Genomic DNA, 17,747 nt, shown 5'->3' with positions numbered 1-17,747 from the left:
AAATGTTTTCATTTTATTTATTTATTTATTTCCATTTATGTTCTTGTCAGAGAGCACCAGAATGCTTCCTTTACATGTTAAAATCACAAAAATCTTCTCCTACCCCCAGACCCCCCTACAACTATCTACTTTCTACACGTCACCTTTTTCACCTCTCTTCACTTTGCAAATATGTTTATAGAGTTAGAAATTTCTAAAATATTATGGAAACTGTCATACTTCGCTTGTGCTACTCGTACTCGTAGGCTACTCTGTAAAAATACTTTGATACAAACAACCAATGTTGAGAACAGAGCAAGCACAGAGCAGAATGGATAAATCACAGAAGGATCTCTATAATGTAAATGTATTGAATTAATAGACAAATTAAATATTCACGCCTATGTAGCGAGTGGTATGTTCGGAAAGGGAAACAACTAAGTCATACCAACTTGTTAAACTGGGAATATATTAGTACTTGTAGATTAATCCCCAACAAAAGTCTCACAGGTATGTGGTTTTTAAGAAGACAAGGGCCTAGACGTGAATACTAAATACAAAACTTTATTTCAACAATCAAACACTAATTTAAAAATCACTGTAGGACCCGGACTACAAACATGACGCAGTGCCATTTCCTCTCTCAAGATCCATTAATGAACTAAAAACATATTTAAATCAGTTCATGTGAGTACAGTGGTTCAATATTAATATTATAAAGTGATGAGAATATTTTTGGTGCGCCAAAAAACATAGAAAAGGAGACCGAGGCTCACCAATGGCAGAAATCGTTTGGAAGGAGGTCTGGAAATTTGAGTATGGAAAAGTATGGAATTTTGAAATGGAAAATGTGTAGGAACCCTGAGTGAACTAACCCTTTTAGTTAACTTAACGTGCTCAGACTCCACTCAAACTTTGTTTTGGAGATCATTTCAAGTTTATCTATTTTGTTTGTCTTGTAAACTTTATAAGCCTAGCCTTCTTTTTAATTGAAAACCACAATCTGTATGTTCGTCTTAGTAATATCTGAATTCTGAAAGTTACTTTCTAAAGCATCCTTCAAAAAATATTACAACACATTCAGAGGTTTTCAATCTGGTGTCTGGGAGTGCTAAGAGGTCAGTGGAAAGTTTAAAGAAAAACAGTGTAAAAAAATGTACATAGATTACATTACTGTAACAGTACATTAATATAATGAGTGGGGGGGGGGGGGGATGTGACTAAATAGAAACTAAATATTTTTTAGAAAAATATTTTAGACATTTATTTAAAGGATGGGGTCCCTTGCAAGAGAATGATCGTATCTGGGGGTCCGTGGCATCTAAAAGACTGAAAAACCCTGTATCATAACATAATTGCAATAAACAAACTGGACATTTTAGTTTTAACAATATCATTTTTACTTTACAACAGCAGTGATGGAAACATGAGCCACTTCCATTCCTCCAATGTTCAGTGTAATGCAAATAAGTTTTTAACTTTACAGTGAATTTCCCAGCATCATTTTTGTGACAATCGTGTGAAACCCCAGTTTGCACAGCTGTCTTCATTAAACGACAAGTATACTAAGTAGAAACAGTAGAAATTCAAAGCAGAAATGAATAAATACAAAAACAATCCTGAAAAATCCATCTTTCCAATAAATATGCATCAAAAGTGCAAAAATTAGTTACTAAAAGAAAGTAAACCTATAGGCTTATAAAATATTAAAATAATAGTCCCCTTTCTACCACACTTCTGAGGAATGACATTTTCATGAAACCTCACTAGGCCTGTCAGCAATACACTCACACAAATAAATCACATTCCTTTTAAACTAAACACATTCTTAACATGGTACAAATGCTGAAAGGTTGGTTTGTGCTCTCTGGAAAAGACTAAACGCCTTCTCCTAGTACTATATGTGTTACAGGTCAAAAAAGCACTTACACAACATTTGATTTTATCTTGCAATGACTGCATTAAGTATTTGAAATAATGTCAGTCTCATAATGGTAGGTCAATTTGCTAAAGCACTTACCTATGCACTACAATTTGCATACTATGTCTTTTTAGTTTACAGAACACTCTTCATTGAAAGCATGGGAATTCTTCATCGTCCTGAATAAATAAAATGGGAATTTATGGCCTTTGTGGACATGTAGATGTTCTGCAATGCATCAGCAGATGTTAGAAACGAACAACCAACGCACAGTAAGAAAAGTGCTTTGAGACGAAGCAAACAAACATGCTTGTGCATATGGGCCTTACAAGCCCTGTAAAATAACTACTATTTGGTCCACAGTTCTTGAAACAAATAAAAAGTATCATGCATGTATATTTGAGAGACAGATTGTATATACAATCAGCCTAGATTAGGAGAAATTCATTCACAGTATATTTCCGAACAATTATCACGGTCCGTTTTCTTGGGCTGCCCCGACTAAAGATTTCTCAAATCGACTAGTCATCCTTCATTTAAGCCATTAGTCGATTAATCGCACATTTATATTAATTTAATTACTTAAATATATCCTAGGGGGAGGGGAGGGGGGTTGATATATATACCCTATTTTGCACTCAAGTGCAGGCTTAAATTTTGCCGCAACAACAGCAAAAGTAATGATTATGAATGTGCCGGAAAAAATACTAAGGAGACATTATAATTATTTATAATAAAGGAATGTTTTCTGAGTCAGTGTCGGCCGCAAAGATGAAGCTGATGATGCTGACTCGTCTCTGCAGTATAGTGAACGCGCCTATAGAGAGAAATGCACCATTCATATGGATTACATAAGCAGTGCATTTCTTTTCCATTCAAATTGGTTCATTTAAAAGTAGACATTTCACTTTTTCTATCTATAGATGTTTTATAGATATATTTCTCATGTCTGTGAGTTAAGTAGCCTATATGCTCTGAGTTTCGGTTCATTTTTGTGACGCGCTCCAGATCAGGAAGAGAGATGGAAGAAAGCGCATCCTGTTTGTTTTCTTTATTTTACAAAAACAATTTCTTGTTATTGCGAGTTCACACAAATAAAAGTAGACCCCTTACAGTTTTGCATGATGTATTGCGTATAATTGCGTATAGTATGACCAAAAATGTTGGTGTATTTTAAGTTGTTTCCGCTGTTATCAGGAAAAAAATGCAAGTGATTGCGCTGGCGCCTCCATGTCAAACAGTAAAGTGCGCTAATACTCCAGCTTCCACACTCCACACAAATAGCGCACATTTATCTAGGTTAAAGTCAGAGCGAGCGACCATGTAAAGTTGCTACTACTTGTATGTTTCAAATGATAAGCCATATTTGAGGTCGATGGGTGATAGGCAAATGTTTGGATATCCTGCCCGACATACTGTAATTACCACAAGGACCCACTGTTAACGATCCGTCCCTCACGGACTGCGTGATTTTGCCACATTCTGTGGAGTTTTTTTTTCGTGACTAACCCGACTAATAAAATTTTGGTCGACTAAGGGTCTTCTAGTCGACTAAGGGTTAGTCGACTATTAGGGAGCAGCCCTACCATTTTCACAGAAAATTGTGCTAGAACATCATTACATTACACTATATTACAGCAAAATAGGGAGATTTCAAGTCATCTCAGGAGAGTTTGTAATCTCTTGTGATTGTTGATGTGCTGTTGGAAACGTTTAAAACTTAAATCGCAGTCTCATGAGGTAAACTAGAGGACTCTAGCTTGACGTCACTGGACACTTTTTCAGAAGGCAGCTCAGTGGGAACCTTCAGGGGAGAGAAACATGTGTTCAATTAAGATCTCATTAAGACCTGAAAATGTTTTTCATTTCCCTTTAGACAGCAATTAATTGATAAAATGGCTATCTTCAACTTCAGGATATCGAAGGCCAAATACACTACCGATCAACGGTTTGGGGTCGGTAAGATTTTTAAATGTTTTTGAAAGAAGTCTCTTATGTTCACCAAGGCTGCATTTATTTGATTAAAAATAGCATATAACATTAATATTGTGAAATATTATTACAAATTAATATAATTATTTACCATAGTAATATATTTTAAAATGTAATTCCTGAATTTATCATCATTACTCCAGTCTTCAGTGTCACATGATCCTTCAGAAATCATTCTAATATGCTGATTTTCTGCTCAATAAACATTTCTTATTATTATCAAATGTTGAAAACAGTTGTGCCATTTAATATTTTCATGATAACAATGATTTTTTTTTTTTTTCAAGATTCTTTGATGAATAGAAAGTTCAAAAGAACAGCATTTATTTGAAACAGAAATCTCTTAAATGCATCCTTGCCGAACAAAAGCATTAATTTCTTTACCAAATAAATTTTTTAAAAATCTTAGCGATCCTAAACTTCTGAACGGTAGTGTACATTGAAAAACAATGCCTGGATTTATATCATAATTTTCCAAAAAAAATAAGGTAACACTGTTTTTAAGGTGACATAATTACACATTACTGCATGTACTTACTATAGTAATAACAGTAAATTATGCATAATTACAAGTAACTAACCCTAAACCTAACCCTAACCATAACTCTATAGTAAGTACATGTAGTTAATTAATATTACTCAGTAATTACAGTTTAACTACATCATCTTAAAATAAAGTACAACCAAAAATAATAATACAAATAAATAAACACAAAATAAAATACAAAATAAAAATGACATTACATTTTACTTTCAAATATGTGAGGCAAAATCTCTGTATTCTCTGTACCAATGAATATTCACTTTGGTCAAACAGCATGGCTTTTGCCCTTTTTGACTTTGATCTCGCACTAAACTGATAATAAATTCACTGAGATATCTACCACTTCACGTTATCAAGATTTGCCTCTCTGTGTTTGGCATATTTATTTTACAAAAGTGATGAATAGCATAAAAATGAGACTTACTGCTTGTCCTTTGTCTGTATTGCTCATATTGACGTTGTGTCTTTTGAGGTCTGATTTAATCAGAGCTGTAAGAACAACACAAACATTTTTTAATGCTGTTCACCAACAATACTGATCAATAAGAGAAAGGCCTGTAAATAAGAAAAGTAACCTGTTAGAACAATGCCAAAGAGGATCCAAGCACACAAGAAAATGTTTCCGCTGAGTGGGCCGTAGTCTGTGGTCAGTCGCCCTTGTATGAGAGTAAAAATTATGCCGAACACCTAAAAATTAAAGTTACTGTATGAGACAGAAATATTGAAATACCAACGACTTATTCTTCAAAATATTGGAGATAATTAAATGTGGGTTTGTATTCCACCAGGCTCTTCAAACTGATAGTGGTTACCAGGGCGAGTATGGAAATGATCAGCTGAAAGCTTATTGCAAAAATGAAGCAAGTTGAGAATGAGCAGTCCAAACTTACCTGTGCAAAAGCATTCAGAAGACCAGATGATGTGCCCTCTGACTCAGGGTATGTGATTTCAACGCCGAATTCAAAGCCAATGGGAAGGTAACCAGTCATAAAAAACCTTTTGATTAGAATAGTAGTAACATGAGTCATATGTACCTGGCTGACAGAGAACTATTTGAATGTGAATAGCTAACGTACAGCATGTACAAGCATGTATCAAACAACAATAGGAAACCGAAACCTGACCAGTGACCACTTCTGCTATATTTAAACAAAGAACTTGTGCTGCTGACTTGTTTACAATAATCAGAATGTTTCACAGACAAATGAGAATTAGTCCTAAGACACATGCTTTTATATATATATATATATATATATATATATATATATATATATATATATATATATATATATATATATATATATATATATATATATATATATATATATATATATATACACACACACACAGTGGCATGAAAAAGTATGTGATCCCCTTGTACTGTGTAAGATATTTGTGAAAATGAGAATAAGAGGGATAATAAAAAATGCATGTTATTTTTTTTTTAGAACTGTCCTGAGTAAGATATTTTACATAAAAGATGTTTGCATTGAGTTCACAAGACAAAACAATAGCTGAATTTATTAAAATGACCCCATTCATAAGTATGTGAACCATTGATTCTCAATACTGTGTGTGGTAACCTGATGATCTACGACTGTTTTTTTGTTTTATGATGGTTGTTCATGAGTCTTTTGTTTGTCCTGAGCAGTTAAACTGAGCTCTGTTCTTCAGAAAATTCCTCCAGGTCCTGCAGATTCATCAGTTTTCAAGCATTTTTGCATATTTGAACCGTTTTCAGCAGTGACTGAATGATTTTGAGATTCATCTTTTCACCCTGAGGACAATAGAGGGACTCAAACACAACTATTAAAAAAGGTTCAAACATTCACTCATGCTCCAGAAGGAAACACAATGCATTAAGAGCCGGGGGGTGAAAACTTTTGAATTCAAATATCAAGGTAAATTGTACTTAATTTTACTGCCGGGAAACATGCAAGTATCTTCTGTTGCTTCCGAAGGGCATTACTAAATTAAAACAATGATATTTAAACAAAATAAGAAAAATTGTGACTATATATATATATATATATATATAATATCTTATATATAGTCTATATATAATATATATATTATATATAGACTATATATAATATCTTCATCCTGTTCAAAAGTTTTCACCCCTTGGCTCTTAATGTATCGTGTTTCCTTCTGGAGCATCAGTGAATGTTTGAACCTTTTTTAATAGTTGAGTTTGAGTCCCTCAGTTGTCCTCAGTATGAAAAAAGGGTTGCTGGAAAGGGTTCAAATATGCAAAATGGTTCACATACTTATGAATGGGGTTATTTTAATAAATTCAGCTATTGTTTTGTCTTGTGAACTAAATGCAAACATCTTTTATGTAAAATATCTTACTCAGGACAGTACTAAACAAAAAATAACATGCATTTTTTATTATCCCTCTTATTTTATTAAAATAATTCTCATTTTCACAGATATCTTACTCAGTACAAGGGGATCACATACTTTTTCATGCCACTGTGTGTATATATATATATATCCCGGATCGATCTCAAGAATAGGTATCGGGGCTGATTATGCTTTTTTTTTTACTGATTGGTATCGGGTATATAAGCCCAGTCCTTTAGTTTATGTCGGCTGTCACACAGGTGTCATGAATGACGGGTACTGATGCATAGTCAACTTGCTCTCGAGTGTTCACAGACCGGCTTTGACCATTCCAATAGAGTGGTGCAGGTATGAGGTCACTTTGTAGGCCAATCGGCAGTTACCATCACCCTGGTTACCTCGACAAAAACCCAATAGGATTTTTCCATAAGCCTTTGGATTATTGCAAAAAACAAGCTTTGTAATCAACAAAGAATTATGATACTTATAAGTTTTGTCCATCAAGATAATTTTCACAGATGAACACAACTTTCATGAATTTTGAAGCCAGAAGTTAAAAGCTAAAGGTAGGCTATAAATGAAATACACCAAGGTCCCACGACTTCAACGTCACCACCAAGCTTCCAACAACCATATTTCAGCCTTTTAACCAAAAAGCCATCCAAAAAAACCAATTGACTTTGTGACAATGGAACAAGAAGTGCTAAAATGCGAACTCGTTTCTGGGTTTTGGCCTACAAAAATGCATCATCTCTGCACCATAGAAACAGCTGCCCACAACCAGGAATACGTGGGGAGTACTCTGGGTTCGGGCCAAATACCGGACTCAGAGCCCTCTCCTCAGACGGCACGCCGAATACTTATACCATTTAATCTATCTGACTTATTTGCATGTGTGAACTTGTGAAATAGCTATGGTCTGGATATTAAATGATAGTAACAGGTAAGAAATTAAATAGTAACAAATTAAATGATAGTAACAGGCACAATAAGTTGAACTTTAATGGCAGGCTTACCCTAGGACCCCAGCAGTAAAGAAGATAACAAGCAGATATCCCAAGTTCAGCGTGAATGTGAACACCACCATTCCAATAAAGGACAGCACGTAGACGATCAATGTTGTCAATCTAAAGGGTGAGAGGAAAAATGAATTGATTGAGATTGATAAAATTAACTGATGAGGGATAGTAAAATGACATTTTCATGGTCCAAATCTTACTACTTAATGCATTGTCACACAATTGACAACAGAAAATGGACCTTTTTGACCACAATATATTGTCGAAATTTTGCCAATGGCAGCACCTTAAATTAAAAATTAGAAAGAAAATAAATATACTCAACATAGTCAAAACGATTTACTGATTAGCAGCAGCTAATAATGAAAACTAATATGAGTGCAAGAGCTAAATGCTTTAAAGCCAGTACTTCAAAACATCAGAGAAAAAAAATCCACTGGTTTAGCAGACATACATACTTATAGGTTTTAGTACGATCCAGCCAGACTCCACACAGTATTGAGCCGAACATTCCAGCCACCACCAAAGTCAAGCCGATTCGGCCTGTATTTAGCTCTTCACCCTAAAAAAAAAAAGTTTTAGAAGGTTTAAAGGTGTTTTAATAGGTCAAATGAACATTTCTATGACTTTTAAACATGCTAGTGATACTGTCCTCCTGCAAGCTTTGCACTCAGGATTTTGGTACAAACAAACCCTTTGTTTTTGGTCAAGAAAACCCTTTGTTTTCATCAAAAATATTGATATATTGATATGTATTGACACAAAAATATCTGAAACGATTCCAATACTCATTTTCCGCAGTATCGATACACCGATAACAGTTGTGCGTTATCGTTCTCTCTTCTCTCAGATGGCAAATTGACACACACCCGCCTCCTCTCGCTCACTATTACTACTTGTGGCTACTGCGCATTTTACTCATTCTCGCAGGTTTTGGTGTAAGCACGCGCACCACTGATCTATATAAGTGTCGCGGACATAAAGCTGCCTCTCAAACAGCTTGTGAGTACCAAGTTGAGTTATTTTTCGTGGCTTATTGCTCTTAATCATTCAAATACATACAAAACTGCAGATTAAGACCCCTAACATGTCATGGATTGATGATGTAAAACTCTGAACGAGTCTTCTTGTGTGCAACAAATCCTTTTAACGAATCTTGACTGTGACATGGTTTACAGGGATCTTGTGACAAGCAATTATTGTCAAGGACTATTATAAATCGTACAGTGTGCACCTGACCTAACTTTTCATTTGTCAGTGACACCTCTTTTTAAAAGTTCTCATGACCAGATATGGAAGTGCTATGCACAGTAAGAAATATCACATGGTGATATTCACTAAACTTAAGCCTTGTGGGAAAGTCTGCAGAACATTCGGACAGATCAAACTTGGGAATGTACACAGAAGAGCTCGTCTATTCATTTGTATCATTGTCATGAGTAGCAGGCATGCATGAAAAGCTGCTAATGAACTGGACAATAAATCGGTGACCAGCTGCCCATTCCCGGCAAAGAGTACCGTGGTGCGCCTGAGACGGACCCAGAAAGACCCCTTACACACATGCACATAGCATTGCATATTCATGCAGAGTTTATCAAAGGTCACTTACCGGATAATAAGTAATTATCATTTGATTGAGAAGTGTAGATACAGAATAGAATGATCCGGTCATGATGCCTAAAAACATAATCAGATATTTTGAAAATGAGAGAAAAAAAAAAAAAAGAACTGACAATATTTGCTGAAGTGCAGAACTTTCTATATAATAAAACTAAAACTGCAGCATTAGAGAAGGTTGATACTGTATAATTACAGTATTAAATTAATAAGACATACACAAGATAAAATAACAAAATCTCATAATGAATGGTATATGGTGCTCTATTAAAAGCACAGGGAAAATACTAAAATTAGATTAAAGGAACAGTTAACCCAAAAATTTAAGAAATATAAAAAAAAAAATTAAAAATATAGATAACCTATTGAAATGCATTATATTTTAAAGAAAAACAAATTTTGCTTTTGTGTTTCATGGAAAAAAAAGTCATAATGTTTAAAACATCATATGGCCCATTCATACCAAGGACGTACGATAACTATAACAATAAAGATATAGTTCTAAAAATCGTTCTAAATATAAAGAATATCAGAATCCACACTGACAACAACTATAACAATAACGGCATAGAAGAACAATGTTGCTGGAATCACTTTCAGAATGATTTTTTCCAGCTGATGAAACATAAAATCATTGACAGCCAATCATCCTTCCATCCCAACCCGATCTCACGGCAATTCATACGTATTTTACGAGGTGGCTAAATCGTATGAATTCATACGACCTCACTCGTACTAATTCATACGTTTTTTGCTAAATCGTATGTATTTTACGAGTTGACAAATTCGTATGAATTCATACGAATGACCTACCCCAAACCCCGCCCCTAAACCTAACCGTCACTGGGGTTTAGACAAATCGTACGAATTCACACGAGTGAGGTCGTATGAATTTATACGAAATAGCCACCTCGTAGAATAAGTACGAATTGGTCTTGAGATAGCGTTGTCCATCCATAACTGCAGCGTGTGCTTAGAATAAACAGAACGATATGCTGTGAACGCTAATATAGTTTTCATTCTTGGTATGAACAGGCCAATTTTTGTATTGAATAATTGCCTTTCTCACCATAGCTGATGAGGAGCAGAATGAAGGGCTTGCTCCTAAAGAGGTTAACGATTGATTTTTTGTATGAATAGTCTTCAGCTGGAACAGTGGAGAGAACAGCTTGGGCTTTGCTGGGTGGGAGTGGAGGTCTGTCCTTAATGACTGAAAGACACACACATTAACATCTAATTCTGATAATCTGATTACTAAACATGTTTAAAGCTGTCGTGAGAGATTAACATACTTATATTAATTTTTATACTCTTTAAAATATTAATCATTGTTGCATAGAACTCTCCTGCCTGTGTTTATAAAACAGCACTTTCCTATATTCTGATGACAGATGACACATCATCATATGCAAGGATAATGTGCCAGGTGTTCCAAATCAACTAGTTGCAACATGACTGTGTATTGTGAACTATAATGACATAAAAGCATAGCATGCAGAAGACTGAATGAGAGAAGGTCATTTTGCATAATTTGTAGCATTAATATATGCATCAGTTGGATTTATTTCTAAATCTCCTTGTTTATCTTTTACTCAACTTCTGGAAAAAAGTTCTAACAATGTGAAATGCACATTGATTATTACCAAATATTGTTAGAAGGAAGAGCAGAGTTGAAACTCCAGCTGTTCCATAGAACATTATGCTGATGTTGTGGCCCATGAGGTCTTTGTCGTCTGCAGTGTTGGGAACCAGAACAGGTGGGAGCAGGAAACCTATGGCTACACCAAGCTGAAGGGAAATAACATTTACTGTAAGTCACACAAAAAATCAGCACATAAAACAATAATAAAACAAACACTCTTTAAAGTGATAGTTCACACAAAAAATGAAAATTCTGTCATTAATAACTCACCCTCATGTCATTCCAAACCCTTAATAGTTTCGTTCATCTTCAGAACACAAATGAAGATTTTTTTTTTGAAATCTGAGAGATTTCTGTCCCTCCACAGACAGCTACGCAATTACCACTTTGCCACTTTAAAAATGTCATGAAGAGATCATAAATCTAATCCATATGAATTGAGTGGTTTAGTCCAAATTTTCTAAAGAGACTCGACTGCTTTTAATGATGAACAGATTAAATTTAGGCTTTTATTCACATGTAAACATTGATCAGCGAACATAAACAGAAGCTCAACCAAACCTACTTGACGCACGAAAACAAATCTCTTGCAGAAGCTCAAACGCACTGCGCAACACATGAGATTGAACCTCACTGGTTCTCACATGCGTCAAGCAAACATGCTTGAGCTTCCGTTTACCACGACTGATGTGTGAGTTGATCAATGTTTACATGTGAATAAAAGCCTAAATTAAATCTGTTCATCATATAAAGCGGTCCAGTCTGTATAGAAAATCTGGACTAAACTGCTAAATTCATATGGATTAGTTTTTACGATCTCTTTATGAGCTTTTTGAAGTGTCAAAGTAGTAGTTGCATAGCTGTCTATGGAGGGACAGAAAGCGCGCCTCAGATTTCATCAAAAATATCTTAATTTGTGTCCAAGGATGAATGAAAGTCTTGGAATGACATGAGGGTGAGTAATTAATGACAGATTTTTTATTTTTTTTTGGGTGAAATATCCCTTTAAGAATAATACACAATGTTAATTATTTCTGGTCTCACTGTAAATTAAAGTGTTTATATGACTATGCATTTAAATACTAAGCACCCTAACAAAAAATGTACCATGGTTACCATAGTTCCCGCCAAAATAATCATTTCTACAGTTACTGGTAATAACATACAATGGAAGTCAATGGGAACAGAATACCTGGACCAGCTTGAACTTGTTGAATGCTTGAAAGACCTATTAATAGAGCTAATTCACTTATGATCATCTTCCAAAACACAGCTTCCAGCTAGAGCTGAAATTTCCAGTAGTGGAAGCTACGGTAACCATGGCATTTTGGCTACTTAACAACATAACGTGAAATTATTTAATGAAGCTGACCTCACTGTAACTATAAGCAATTTTAAATACCAAGTGAAGTGACATTGGTAATATGCCACATGTCGAGTAATATTTAACCAAATTTATCACAAATGTCATGTCATTTACAGGTCACACCTGGTTGCCCAACACCGCTGTGGCACAGGCCGTGGAAACTTCTTTCGGGCCGAACCAAACGGACGCGATTCTGGAGGGGAGACCGAGGATGAACACCTGTGCCACAGAGCATATGATCTGTGCGGCCATGGTGACCCAGAACAGGTTGGGCCCTACGCTGGCGCACTTCACCCACGCACCCAAAGCATTCAACCCGGCCCCTAACAACGCTGTCATCCTCAGCCCCTTCTTATCCAGCAGCCACGTCGCGGGGAAGATTAAAGGCACATAAGCGACCATATAGACCACAGAGAGCCAGTCAATCGTGGTGCTTGATACTTCATAATACTCCATGAAGATGTTCGTAATGATGCTGTACTGGATCCACTGAAAGGCGTTGACTAGCGAATAGAGGCTGAACACGGCGAGAACAGCAAACCGCCTCCAGTAGAGTCTCGTCTCGAGCTCATCGTTATTCTGCTCAGCGGGAAGCATCGCTTCTTTTTCATCCGGTGGTGGAAGCTCCTGTTCCAGCACCTTTGGATCCAATGTTATATGGACCGATCCATTGGAAAGCTCCTTGTAGCCGCTGTCCTCGTCTGTATTTCCTTCTGTGACTCTACCGTCAGGTGTGCTGTCAGGCAGAACATGCTGCTCTGGAAGAAACTCACCTGCCACCATTTCGACAAAATTAACCTTTTCACTTAGACATAAACGATTCTAGTTCATATCAAATCGGACTAGATACGCAACTCTCAAAACGTTTCCTGTTAGGCGTATGACACAAAGAGATCAGGATGACGTTTTCGGATGGTCCACTTGATAATAATGTAAATAAAACCATGTAATTTTGATCAACGGCGTGAATTGGGGACACGTTTCCGATTACTACCGGCTTCAGCAGCATGTGAGAGATGATGGCGTGATGTGCGCATCCCCTTCGGATTTGCTTGCTCCGCTTTAGCTCGTCAACCACTACAGTAAGTGGATTTATAGGCTTGGCAAGGACCAATGAGACTGCAGATGGGGCGGGGCAAGTGGGCGAGCCTTCAACAGCCCAAAGTACACTAGTAGACAGTGAACAATGAGCTGCGTTGAACGAGGCGCTTCAGGCATTTTTTTCCTCTTTACTCGGTGCTTTCACATTTGCACTTTTGGTGCGCGCACCCGGGTTCGATTGACGTAAGAGTTCGGTACGTTCGTTTGGATGATGTGATCACTGTGTTCTGAACTCGGGTTCGGTCCAGGCAATCAAACCCACTGTGAAAGCACCCTTAATGTGCAAACCAAAGTTCTTACATTTTATGACTTTAAATTATAGAAAAACCTTTTAAAGCAAACCAAAAAAAAAAAAAACTGCTGAAAACAGCCTATAACGTTTTAAATGTACTGACATTTGTGTCGCTTTTTTGGCAGCTAGCTATTGTTGTATGTGACTATCAAATGCGTTACAAAGTAACTTATCTTATTACTTTTCCTGATAACGCAGTAATGTAACGCATTACATTTTAAAGGATTAGTTCACTTTCAAATTAAAATTTCCTGATAATTTACTCACCCCCATATCATCCAAGATATTCATGTCTTTCTTTCTTCAGTCGGAAAGAAATTAAGGTTTTTGATGAAAACATTCCAGGATTTTTCTCCATATAGTGGACTTCAATGGACTCCAAAGGGTTGAAGGTTAAAATTACAGTTTACAGCGATCCCAGACGAAAAATAAGGGTCTTATCTAGAGAAACCATCGCACATTTTCTTATAAAATAAATAAAAATGATTTACGCTTTAACCATAAATGCTCATCTTGAACTAGCTCTCTTCTTCTCTATTAGAATTCCAGCAGTGTAGACACTGCTAAGTTTATTACTGCCCTCCTCAGGTTAAAGTTTGAATAAAATTGTCATATACAATATGCTAGTGCAAGTATATAACAATTAGTTCAAACTTTGACCTGAGGAGGGCAGTAATACACTTAGCAGTGTCTACACTGCTGGAATTCTAATAAAGAAGAAGAGAGCTAGTTCAAGATGAGCATTTATGGTTAAAACATACTTCTTTTTTTTAATTTAGAAAATGAGCAATGGTTTCTCTAAATAAGATCCTTATTCCTCGTCTGGGATCTTGTTAAACGCTATGAAGCTGCACTGAAACTAATTTTGACCTTCAACCGTTTGGAGGCCATTGAAGTCCACTATATGGAGGAAAATCCTGGAATGTTTTCATCAAAAACCTTCATTTCTTTTAATTTGAAAGTGAACTAATCCTTTAAATTTATGTAATTTGATTACAGTTACTGATGTCAATAAAATTACGTTACGTTGTTACAAGGAAATAAAACATTTCTAAAAGAAATCACGTTTGGCACGGATGCGTCATTTGATGAGCAAGCGCTTTAATGAATCACCAGAGAACGTGTGCTAAAATGGGCGGAGATGAGTGTGCTGGTTGTTTTTTCAAGTGGAAATACAAATATAATTTTGATTTCAATATGCGTAAAAACAAAAATATTACTGTTAAATGCAAATTGTGTGCAATTTCTAACAAACTTTATATCGCTATTAACTTGACCAGCAAATTCTTGAAGCACTTAAACAGAAAGCATTCTACAACAAAACCCATTGCCAAGGAGGATACCCACGCCCCAAACAAGAACAGTACAACGGTACAACCTGGCCTAAACAACAATTTTGTTTAGGCAAGGTTGTACCGTTCTCGCTTTGGGCACAGATATCCTCCTTGGCAATGGGTTTTGCTGTAGAATGCTTTCTGTTTAAGTGCCCAAAATGAGAACGGTACAAACTTGCCTAAACAAGACTGAATTTTTGTTCATGATCGGGTGGGAAGGTAACTTCTGAACAATACTGTTCAATACTCTTTTCAAATGTTATTAGAAATGTTTTCTATTTATAAGGCAATTTTTCTCCTGTCTTTAATGCAGTTACATAACAATATAAACACAGTTAAGTTAGCACACACATGTTACATACAGCAAGGACTGTTGTAGATAAGACATTCACAGACAAATGTAAAGAGAATAGTTTTCATTGTTAGGCAGGTTCTAAAAATGTTAAGTTTAAGTTCTAGTAATGCATTGGAACTTTAAGTCAAGTTGCTGTTTTCATACTTCTGTAATATTTTTCAGTCAATTTTAAATTATGGAAAGAACTATGAGTTTCACTTTGTGGTTTATTTTTGTAGGTTTTATAGGTTTTCAAAGTAACTTGAATGTAAAGTAAGTAGTAATCTGATTACTTTTTACATGCAGTAATCAGTAATGTAATCAAATTACAATTTTAATGTAGTAATTTGTAGTGGATTACTTTTTTTGTGTAACTTACCCAACACTGGTGACTATGTAATACCTTTTGATCTTTTGGCAAATAAAATTATTTTTCCGTATTCCTAAAATGTTTAATGTATTTAATAAGCACACTATACAGAAATGAAAATATTTAAATGTAATTTCTATATTAAATTACATTTAAATATTTTCATAAAATACTAAAAGTTTACAGTTTCAAACTTGGCTGGGGAACAGAGTAGCTAAAATTTGTGAGACTTTTAGAAGAAAAAAAAAAGCTGTTAAAAGCGTGACAATGTAAAAGAATTACATATGTTTAACACAATTTTTAAACTTAGGTCAAGTGAAATTGACGTTACTGTTTTAATTTTGCTTTATAAAGACGGTTTGGAAATCTCTCTTAAAGCCCCCCTGAAATCAAAATTTAAGTTTTTTAGCTTTAAGTATGAATATGTTAGTGTTATAAGTAAGTGTGTTCCAAAACAATGACAAAATTTACATTGAGATATTAGCATTCAAAACTTACAAGTTGCGTCCCAAATGACGCACTATACACTATGCACTTATACACTATGTACTTATGCACTATGCACTCATCCATGTAGTGCGTGAATTGTATAAGGTTATTTTGTCATTTAACAACGGAGTCCGATCCTCCCTTCCCCTCCACTACATAATTAAAGCTGCGACAGTTGAGTGCACGAAGTGTCCAACATTCCACACTTCATTTTTTCCGTTAAATAAGTGCATCATCCGGGTATTTAAAGTGCACTTTTTCTTTTTGGAATTTTCTGTGTGAACGCACTACTCGCACTATTTATACTTAAAAAACGTCATAGAATATTGCACAAGTACGAATTGGGACGCACCTACAGTCGTTCACTTCCGCTAAAATGGATCACGAATTTCATGACATCACATCGCACTTCAGCTTCTCATCAAATCTTCTGTCCAATCAAATGCTCTCTAGAATCTGAAGTCCTGCCCCCTCCTACACTACCAAAAGACACTGAAGCTGCGGCTGAAATCGGTCATTTATTTGTTCACACATTTACTAGTTTCTATGATGAATGGCACATAGTGCACTATATAGAGAATAGGCAACGATTCAGAGAGTGTAAATATGCTTTCCATTGACGCGAATTAAGTCCTAACTGTTAAGATTTATATAGATAGAGAGGATATCAAAAATCATTCTTTTTTTTAATTATTTTTTATTATTAACATGTCAAATAGAATCAATCGCTACACAAAACAAGTTGAACACGACCGAAATTACAGCGAACTCTGAAATTTAAGTTAATTTTGAAATATGTAACCTCTGGACACATTACATGTAGGCTCCATGCGTGGTTACCATGGTTACATTTTTCTAAACATTAACGACTGAACTAGCCATATGCTATTTCGACTTAACAAGTAGCCTAGCCTACGTATAATAACATGTCAAAATCAAAGCAAGACCAACTGTATGAGTTTAATATGCAGAGAGAGACGTGGTGTCGCGTAGAGACAACCAGCAGGTTCTGGAATTTACCTGAAAGGAAACACTTCCGTTGTCACCTCAGAAACAGCTGTGACTTCAGCGGGCTGCAGACTGCGCGTCCCGAGCAGCGGTGCTCCTGGATGGGCAGCAGCAACAACACTACACATCCCGAGCGGAGACACTTTGAAGACGGCTGTAAGATGAACCTCAAATTGGTTTTAAACTTGTTGGGAAAGTTAGCTATACTTTAAATAGCATTGGTAGCATTTTGCATGCTTTATGAGATGAAATAAAATATGGTCTACTTTTATCCTTCCAGATAAAGCTCACCTGGTGTGAGGAACTGCAATCAACCTCAGTGCAAAGCAAATGTTTTTCTACAGACAGTAATAAAAATGTATAATGAAACAATCTGGCAATAAAACATAG

At 35.7% G+C, this 17,747-nt stretch overlaps 2 protein-coding genes across 3 annotated transcripts; one reads left to right on the top strand and one right to left on the bottom strand.

The window, feature by feature from the left end:
* Nucleotides 1-580: 580 nt before the first annotated feature.
* Nucleotides 581-14,053, bottom strand: flvcr1 (FLVCR choline and heme transporter 1). 2 transcript variants are annotated; one of them, XM_067384201.1, is made up of 10 exons: nucleotides 13,424-13,639; nucleotides 11,065-11,209; nucleotides 10,491-10,631; nucleotides 9,414-9,481; nucleotides 8,263-8,366; nucleotides 7,802-7,912; nucleotides 5,327-5,432; nucleotides 5,012-5,123; nucleotides 4,861-4,925; nucleotides 581-3,704 (listed from the first exon to the last, which is right to left on the bottom strand). In XM_067384201.1, exons 1-10 carry the CDS (start codon nucleotides 13,436-13,438, stop codon nucleotides 3,621-3,623), a joined length of 951 nt encoding a protein of 316 aa, XP_067240302.1. In that variant the 5' UTR covers nucleotides 13,439-13,639; the 3' UTR covers nucleotides 581-3,620. The 2 variants fall into 2 exon arrangements, with proteins under 2 accessions (XP_067240302.1, XP_067240301.1); XM_067384200.1 differs by having other exon boundaries at nucleotides 1,062-3,704; nucleotides 12,553-14,053.
* A 3,222-nt stretch (nucleotides 14,054-17,275) lies between these two features.
* Nucleotides 17,276-17,746, top strand: LOC137019118 (spermatogenesis-associated protein 45-like). The gene is made up of 2 exons (XM_067384204.1): nucleotides 17,276-17,513; nucleotides 17,638-17,746. The coding sequence occupies exons 1-2, from the start codon at nucleotides 17,276-17,278 to the stop codon at nucleotides 17,655-17,657; spliced, it is 258 nt and encodes an 85-aa protein (XP_067240305.1). The 3' UTR covers nucleotides 17,658-17,746.
* The last annotated feature ends 1 nt before the right edge of the window (nucleotide 17,747 follows it).

This window comes from Chanodichthys erythropterus, chromosome 4 (genome assembly GCF_024489055.1).
Source record: "Chanodichthys erythropterus isolate Z2021 chromosome 4, ASM2448905v1, whole genome shotgun sequence".
NCBI classification, from domain to species: Eukaryota; Metazoa; Chordata; class Actinopteri; order Cypriniformes; family Xenocyprididae; genus Chanodichthys; species Chanodichthys erythropterus.
Note: the sequence above shows the minus strand (reverse complement) of the source record. Positions and strands in the feature narration are given on the sequence as shown.

What these genes read in the sequence shown, in the direction of transcription:
- flvcr1 (XM_067384200.1), bottom strand. Translation starts at nt 13,212, where the DNA reads ATGGTGGCAGGTGAGTTTCTTCCAGAGCAGCATGTTCTGCCTGACAGC. An exon ending in TCTGCTCCTCATCAGCTATG is followed by an intron (nt 9,482 to 10,490) that starts GTGAGAAAGGCA and finishes TTATGTTTTTAG; the next exon opens with GCATCATGACCGGATCATTC. An exon ending in GATCGTACTAAAACCTATAA is followed by an intron (nt 7,913 to 8,262) that starts GTATGTATGTCT and finishes CTCACCCTTTAG; the next exon opens with ATTGACAACATTGATCGTCT.
- LOC137019118 (XM_067384204.1), top strand. Translation starts at nt 17,276, where the DNA reads ATGTCAAAATCAAAGCAAGACCAACTGTATGAGTTTAATATGCAGAGA. An exon ending in GAGACACTTTGAAGACGGCT is followed by an intron (nt 17,514 to 17,637) that starts GTAAGATGAACC and finishes TTATCCTTCCAG; the next exon opens with ATAAAGCTCACCTGGTGTGA.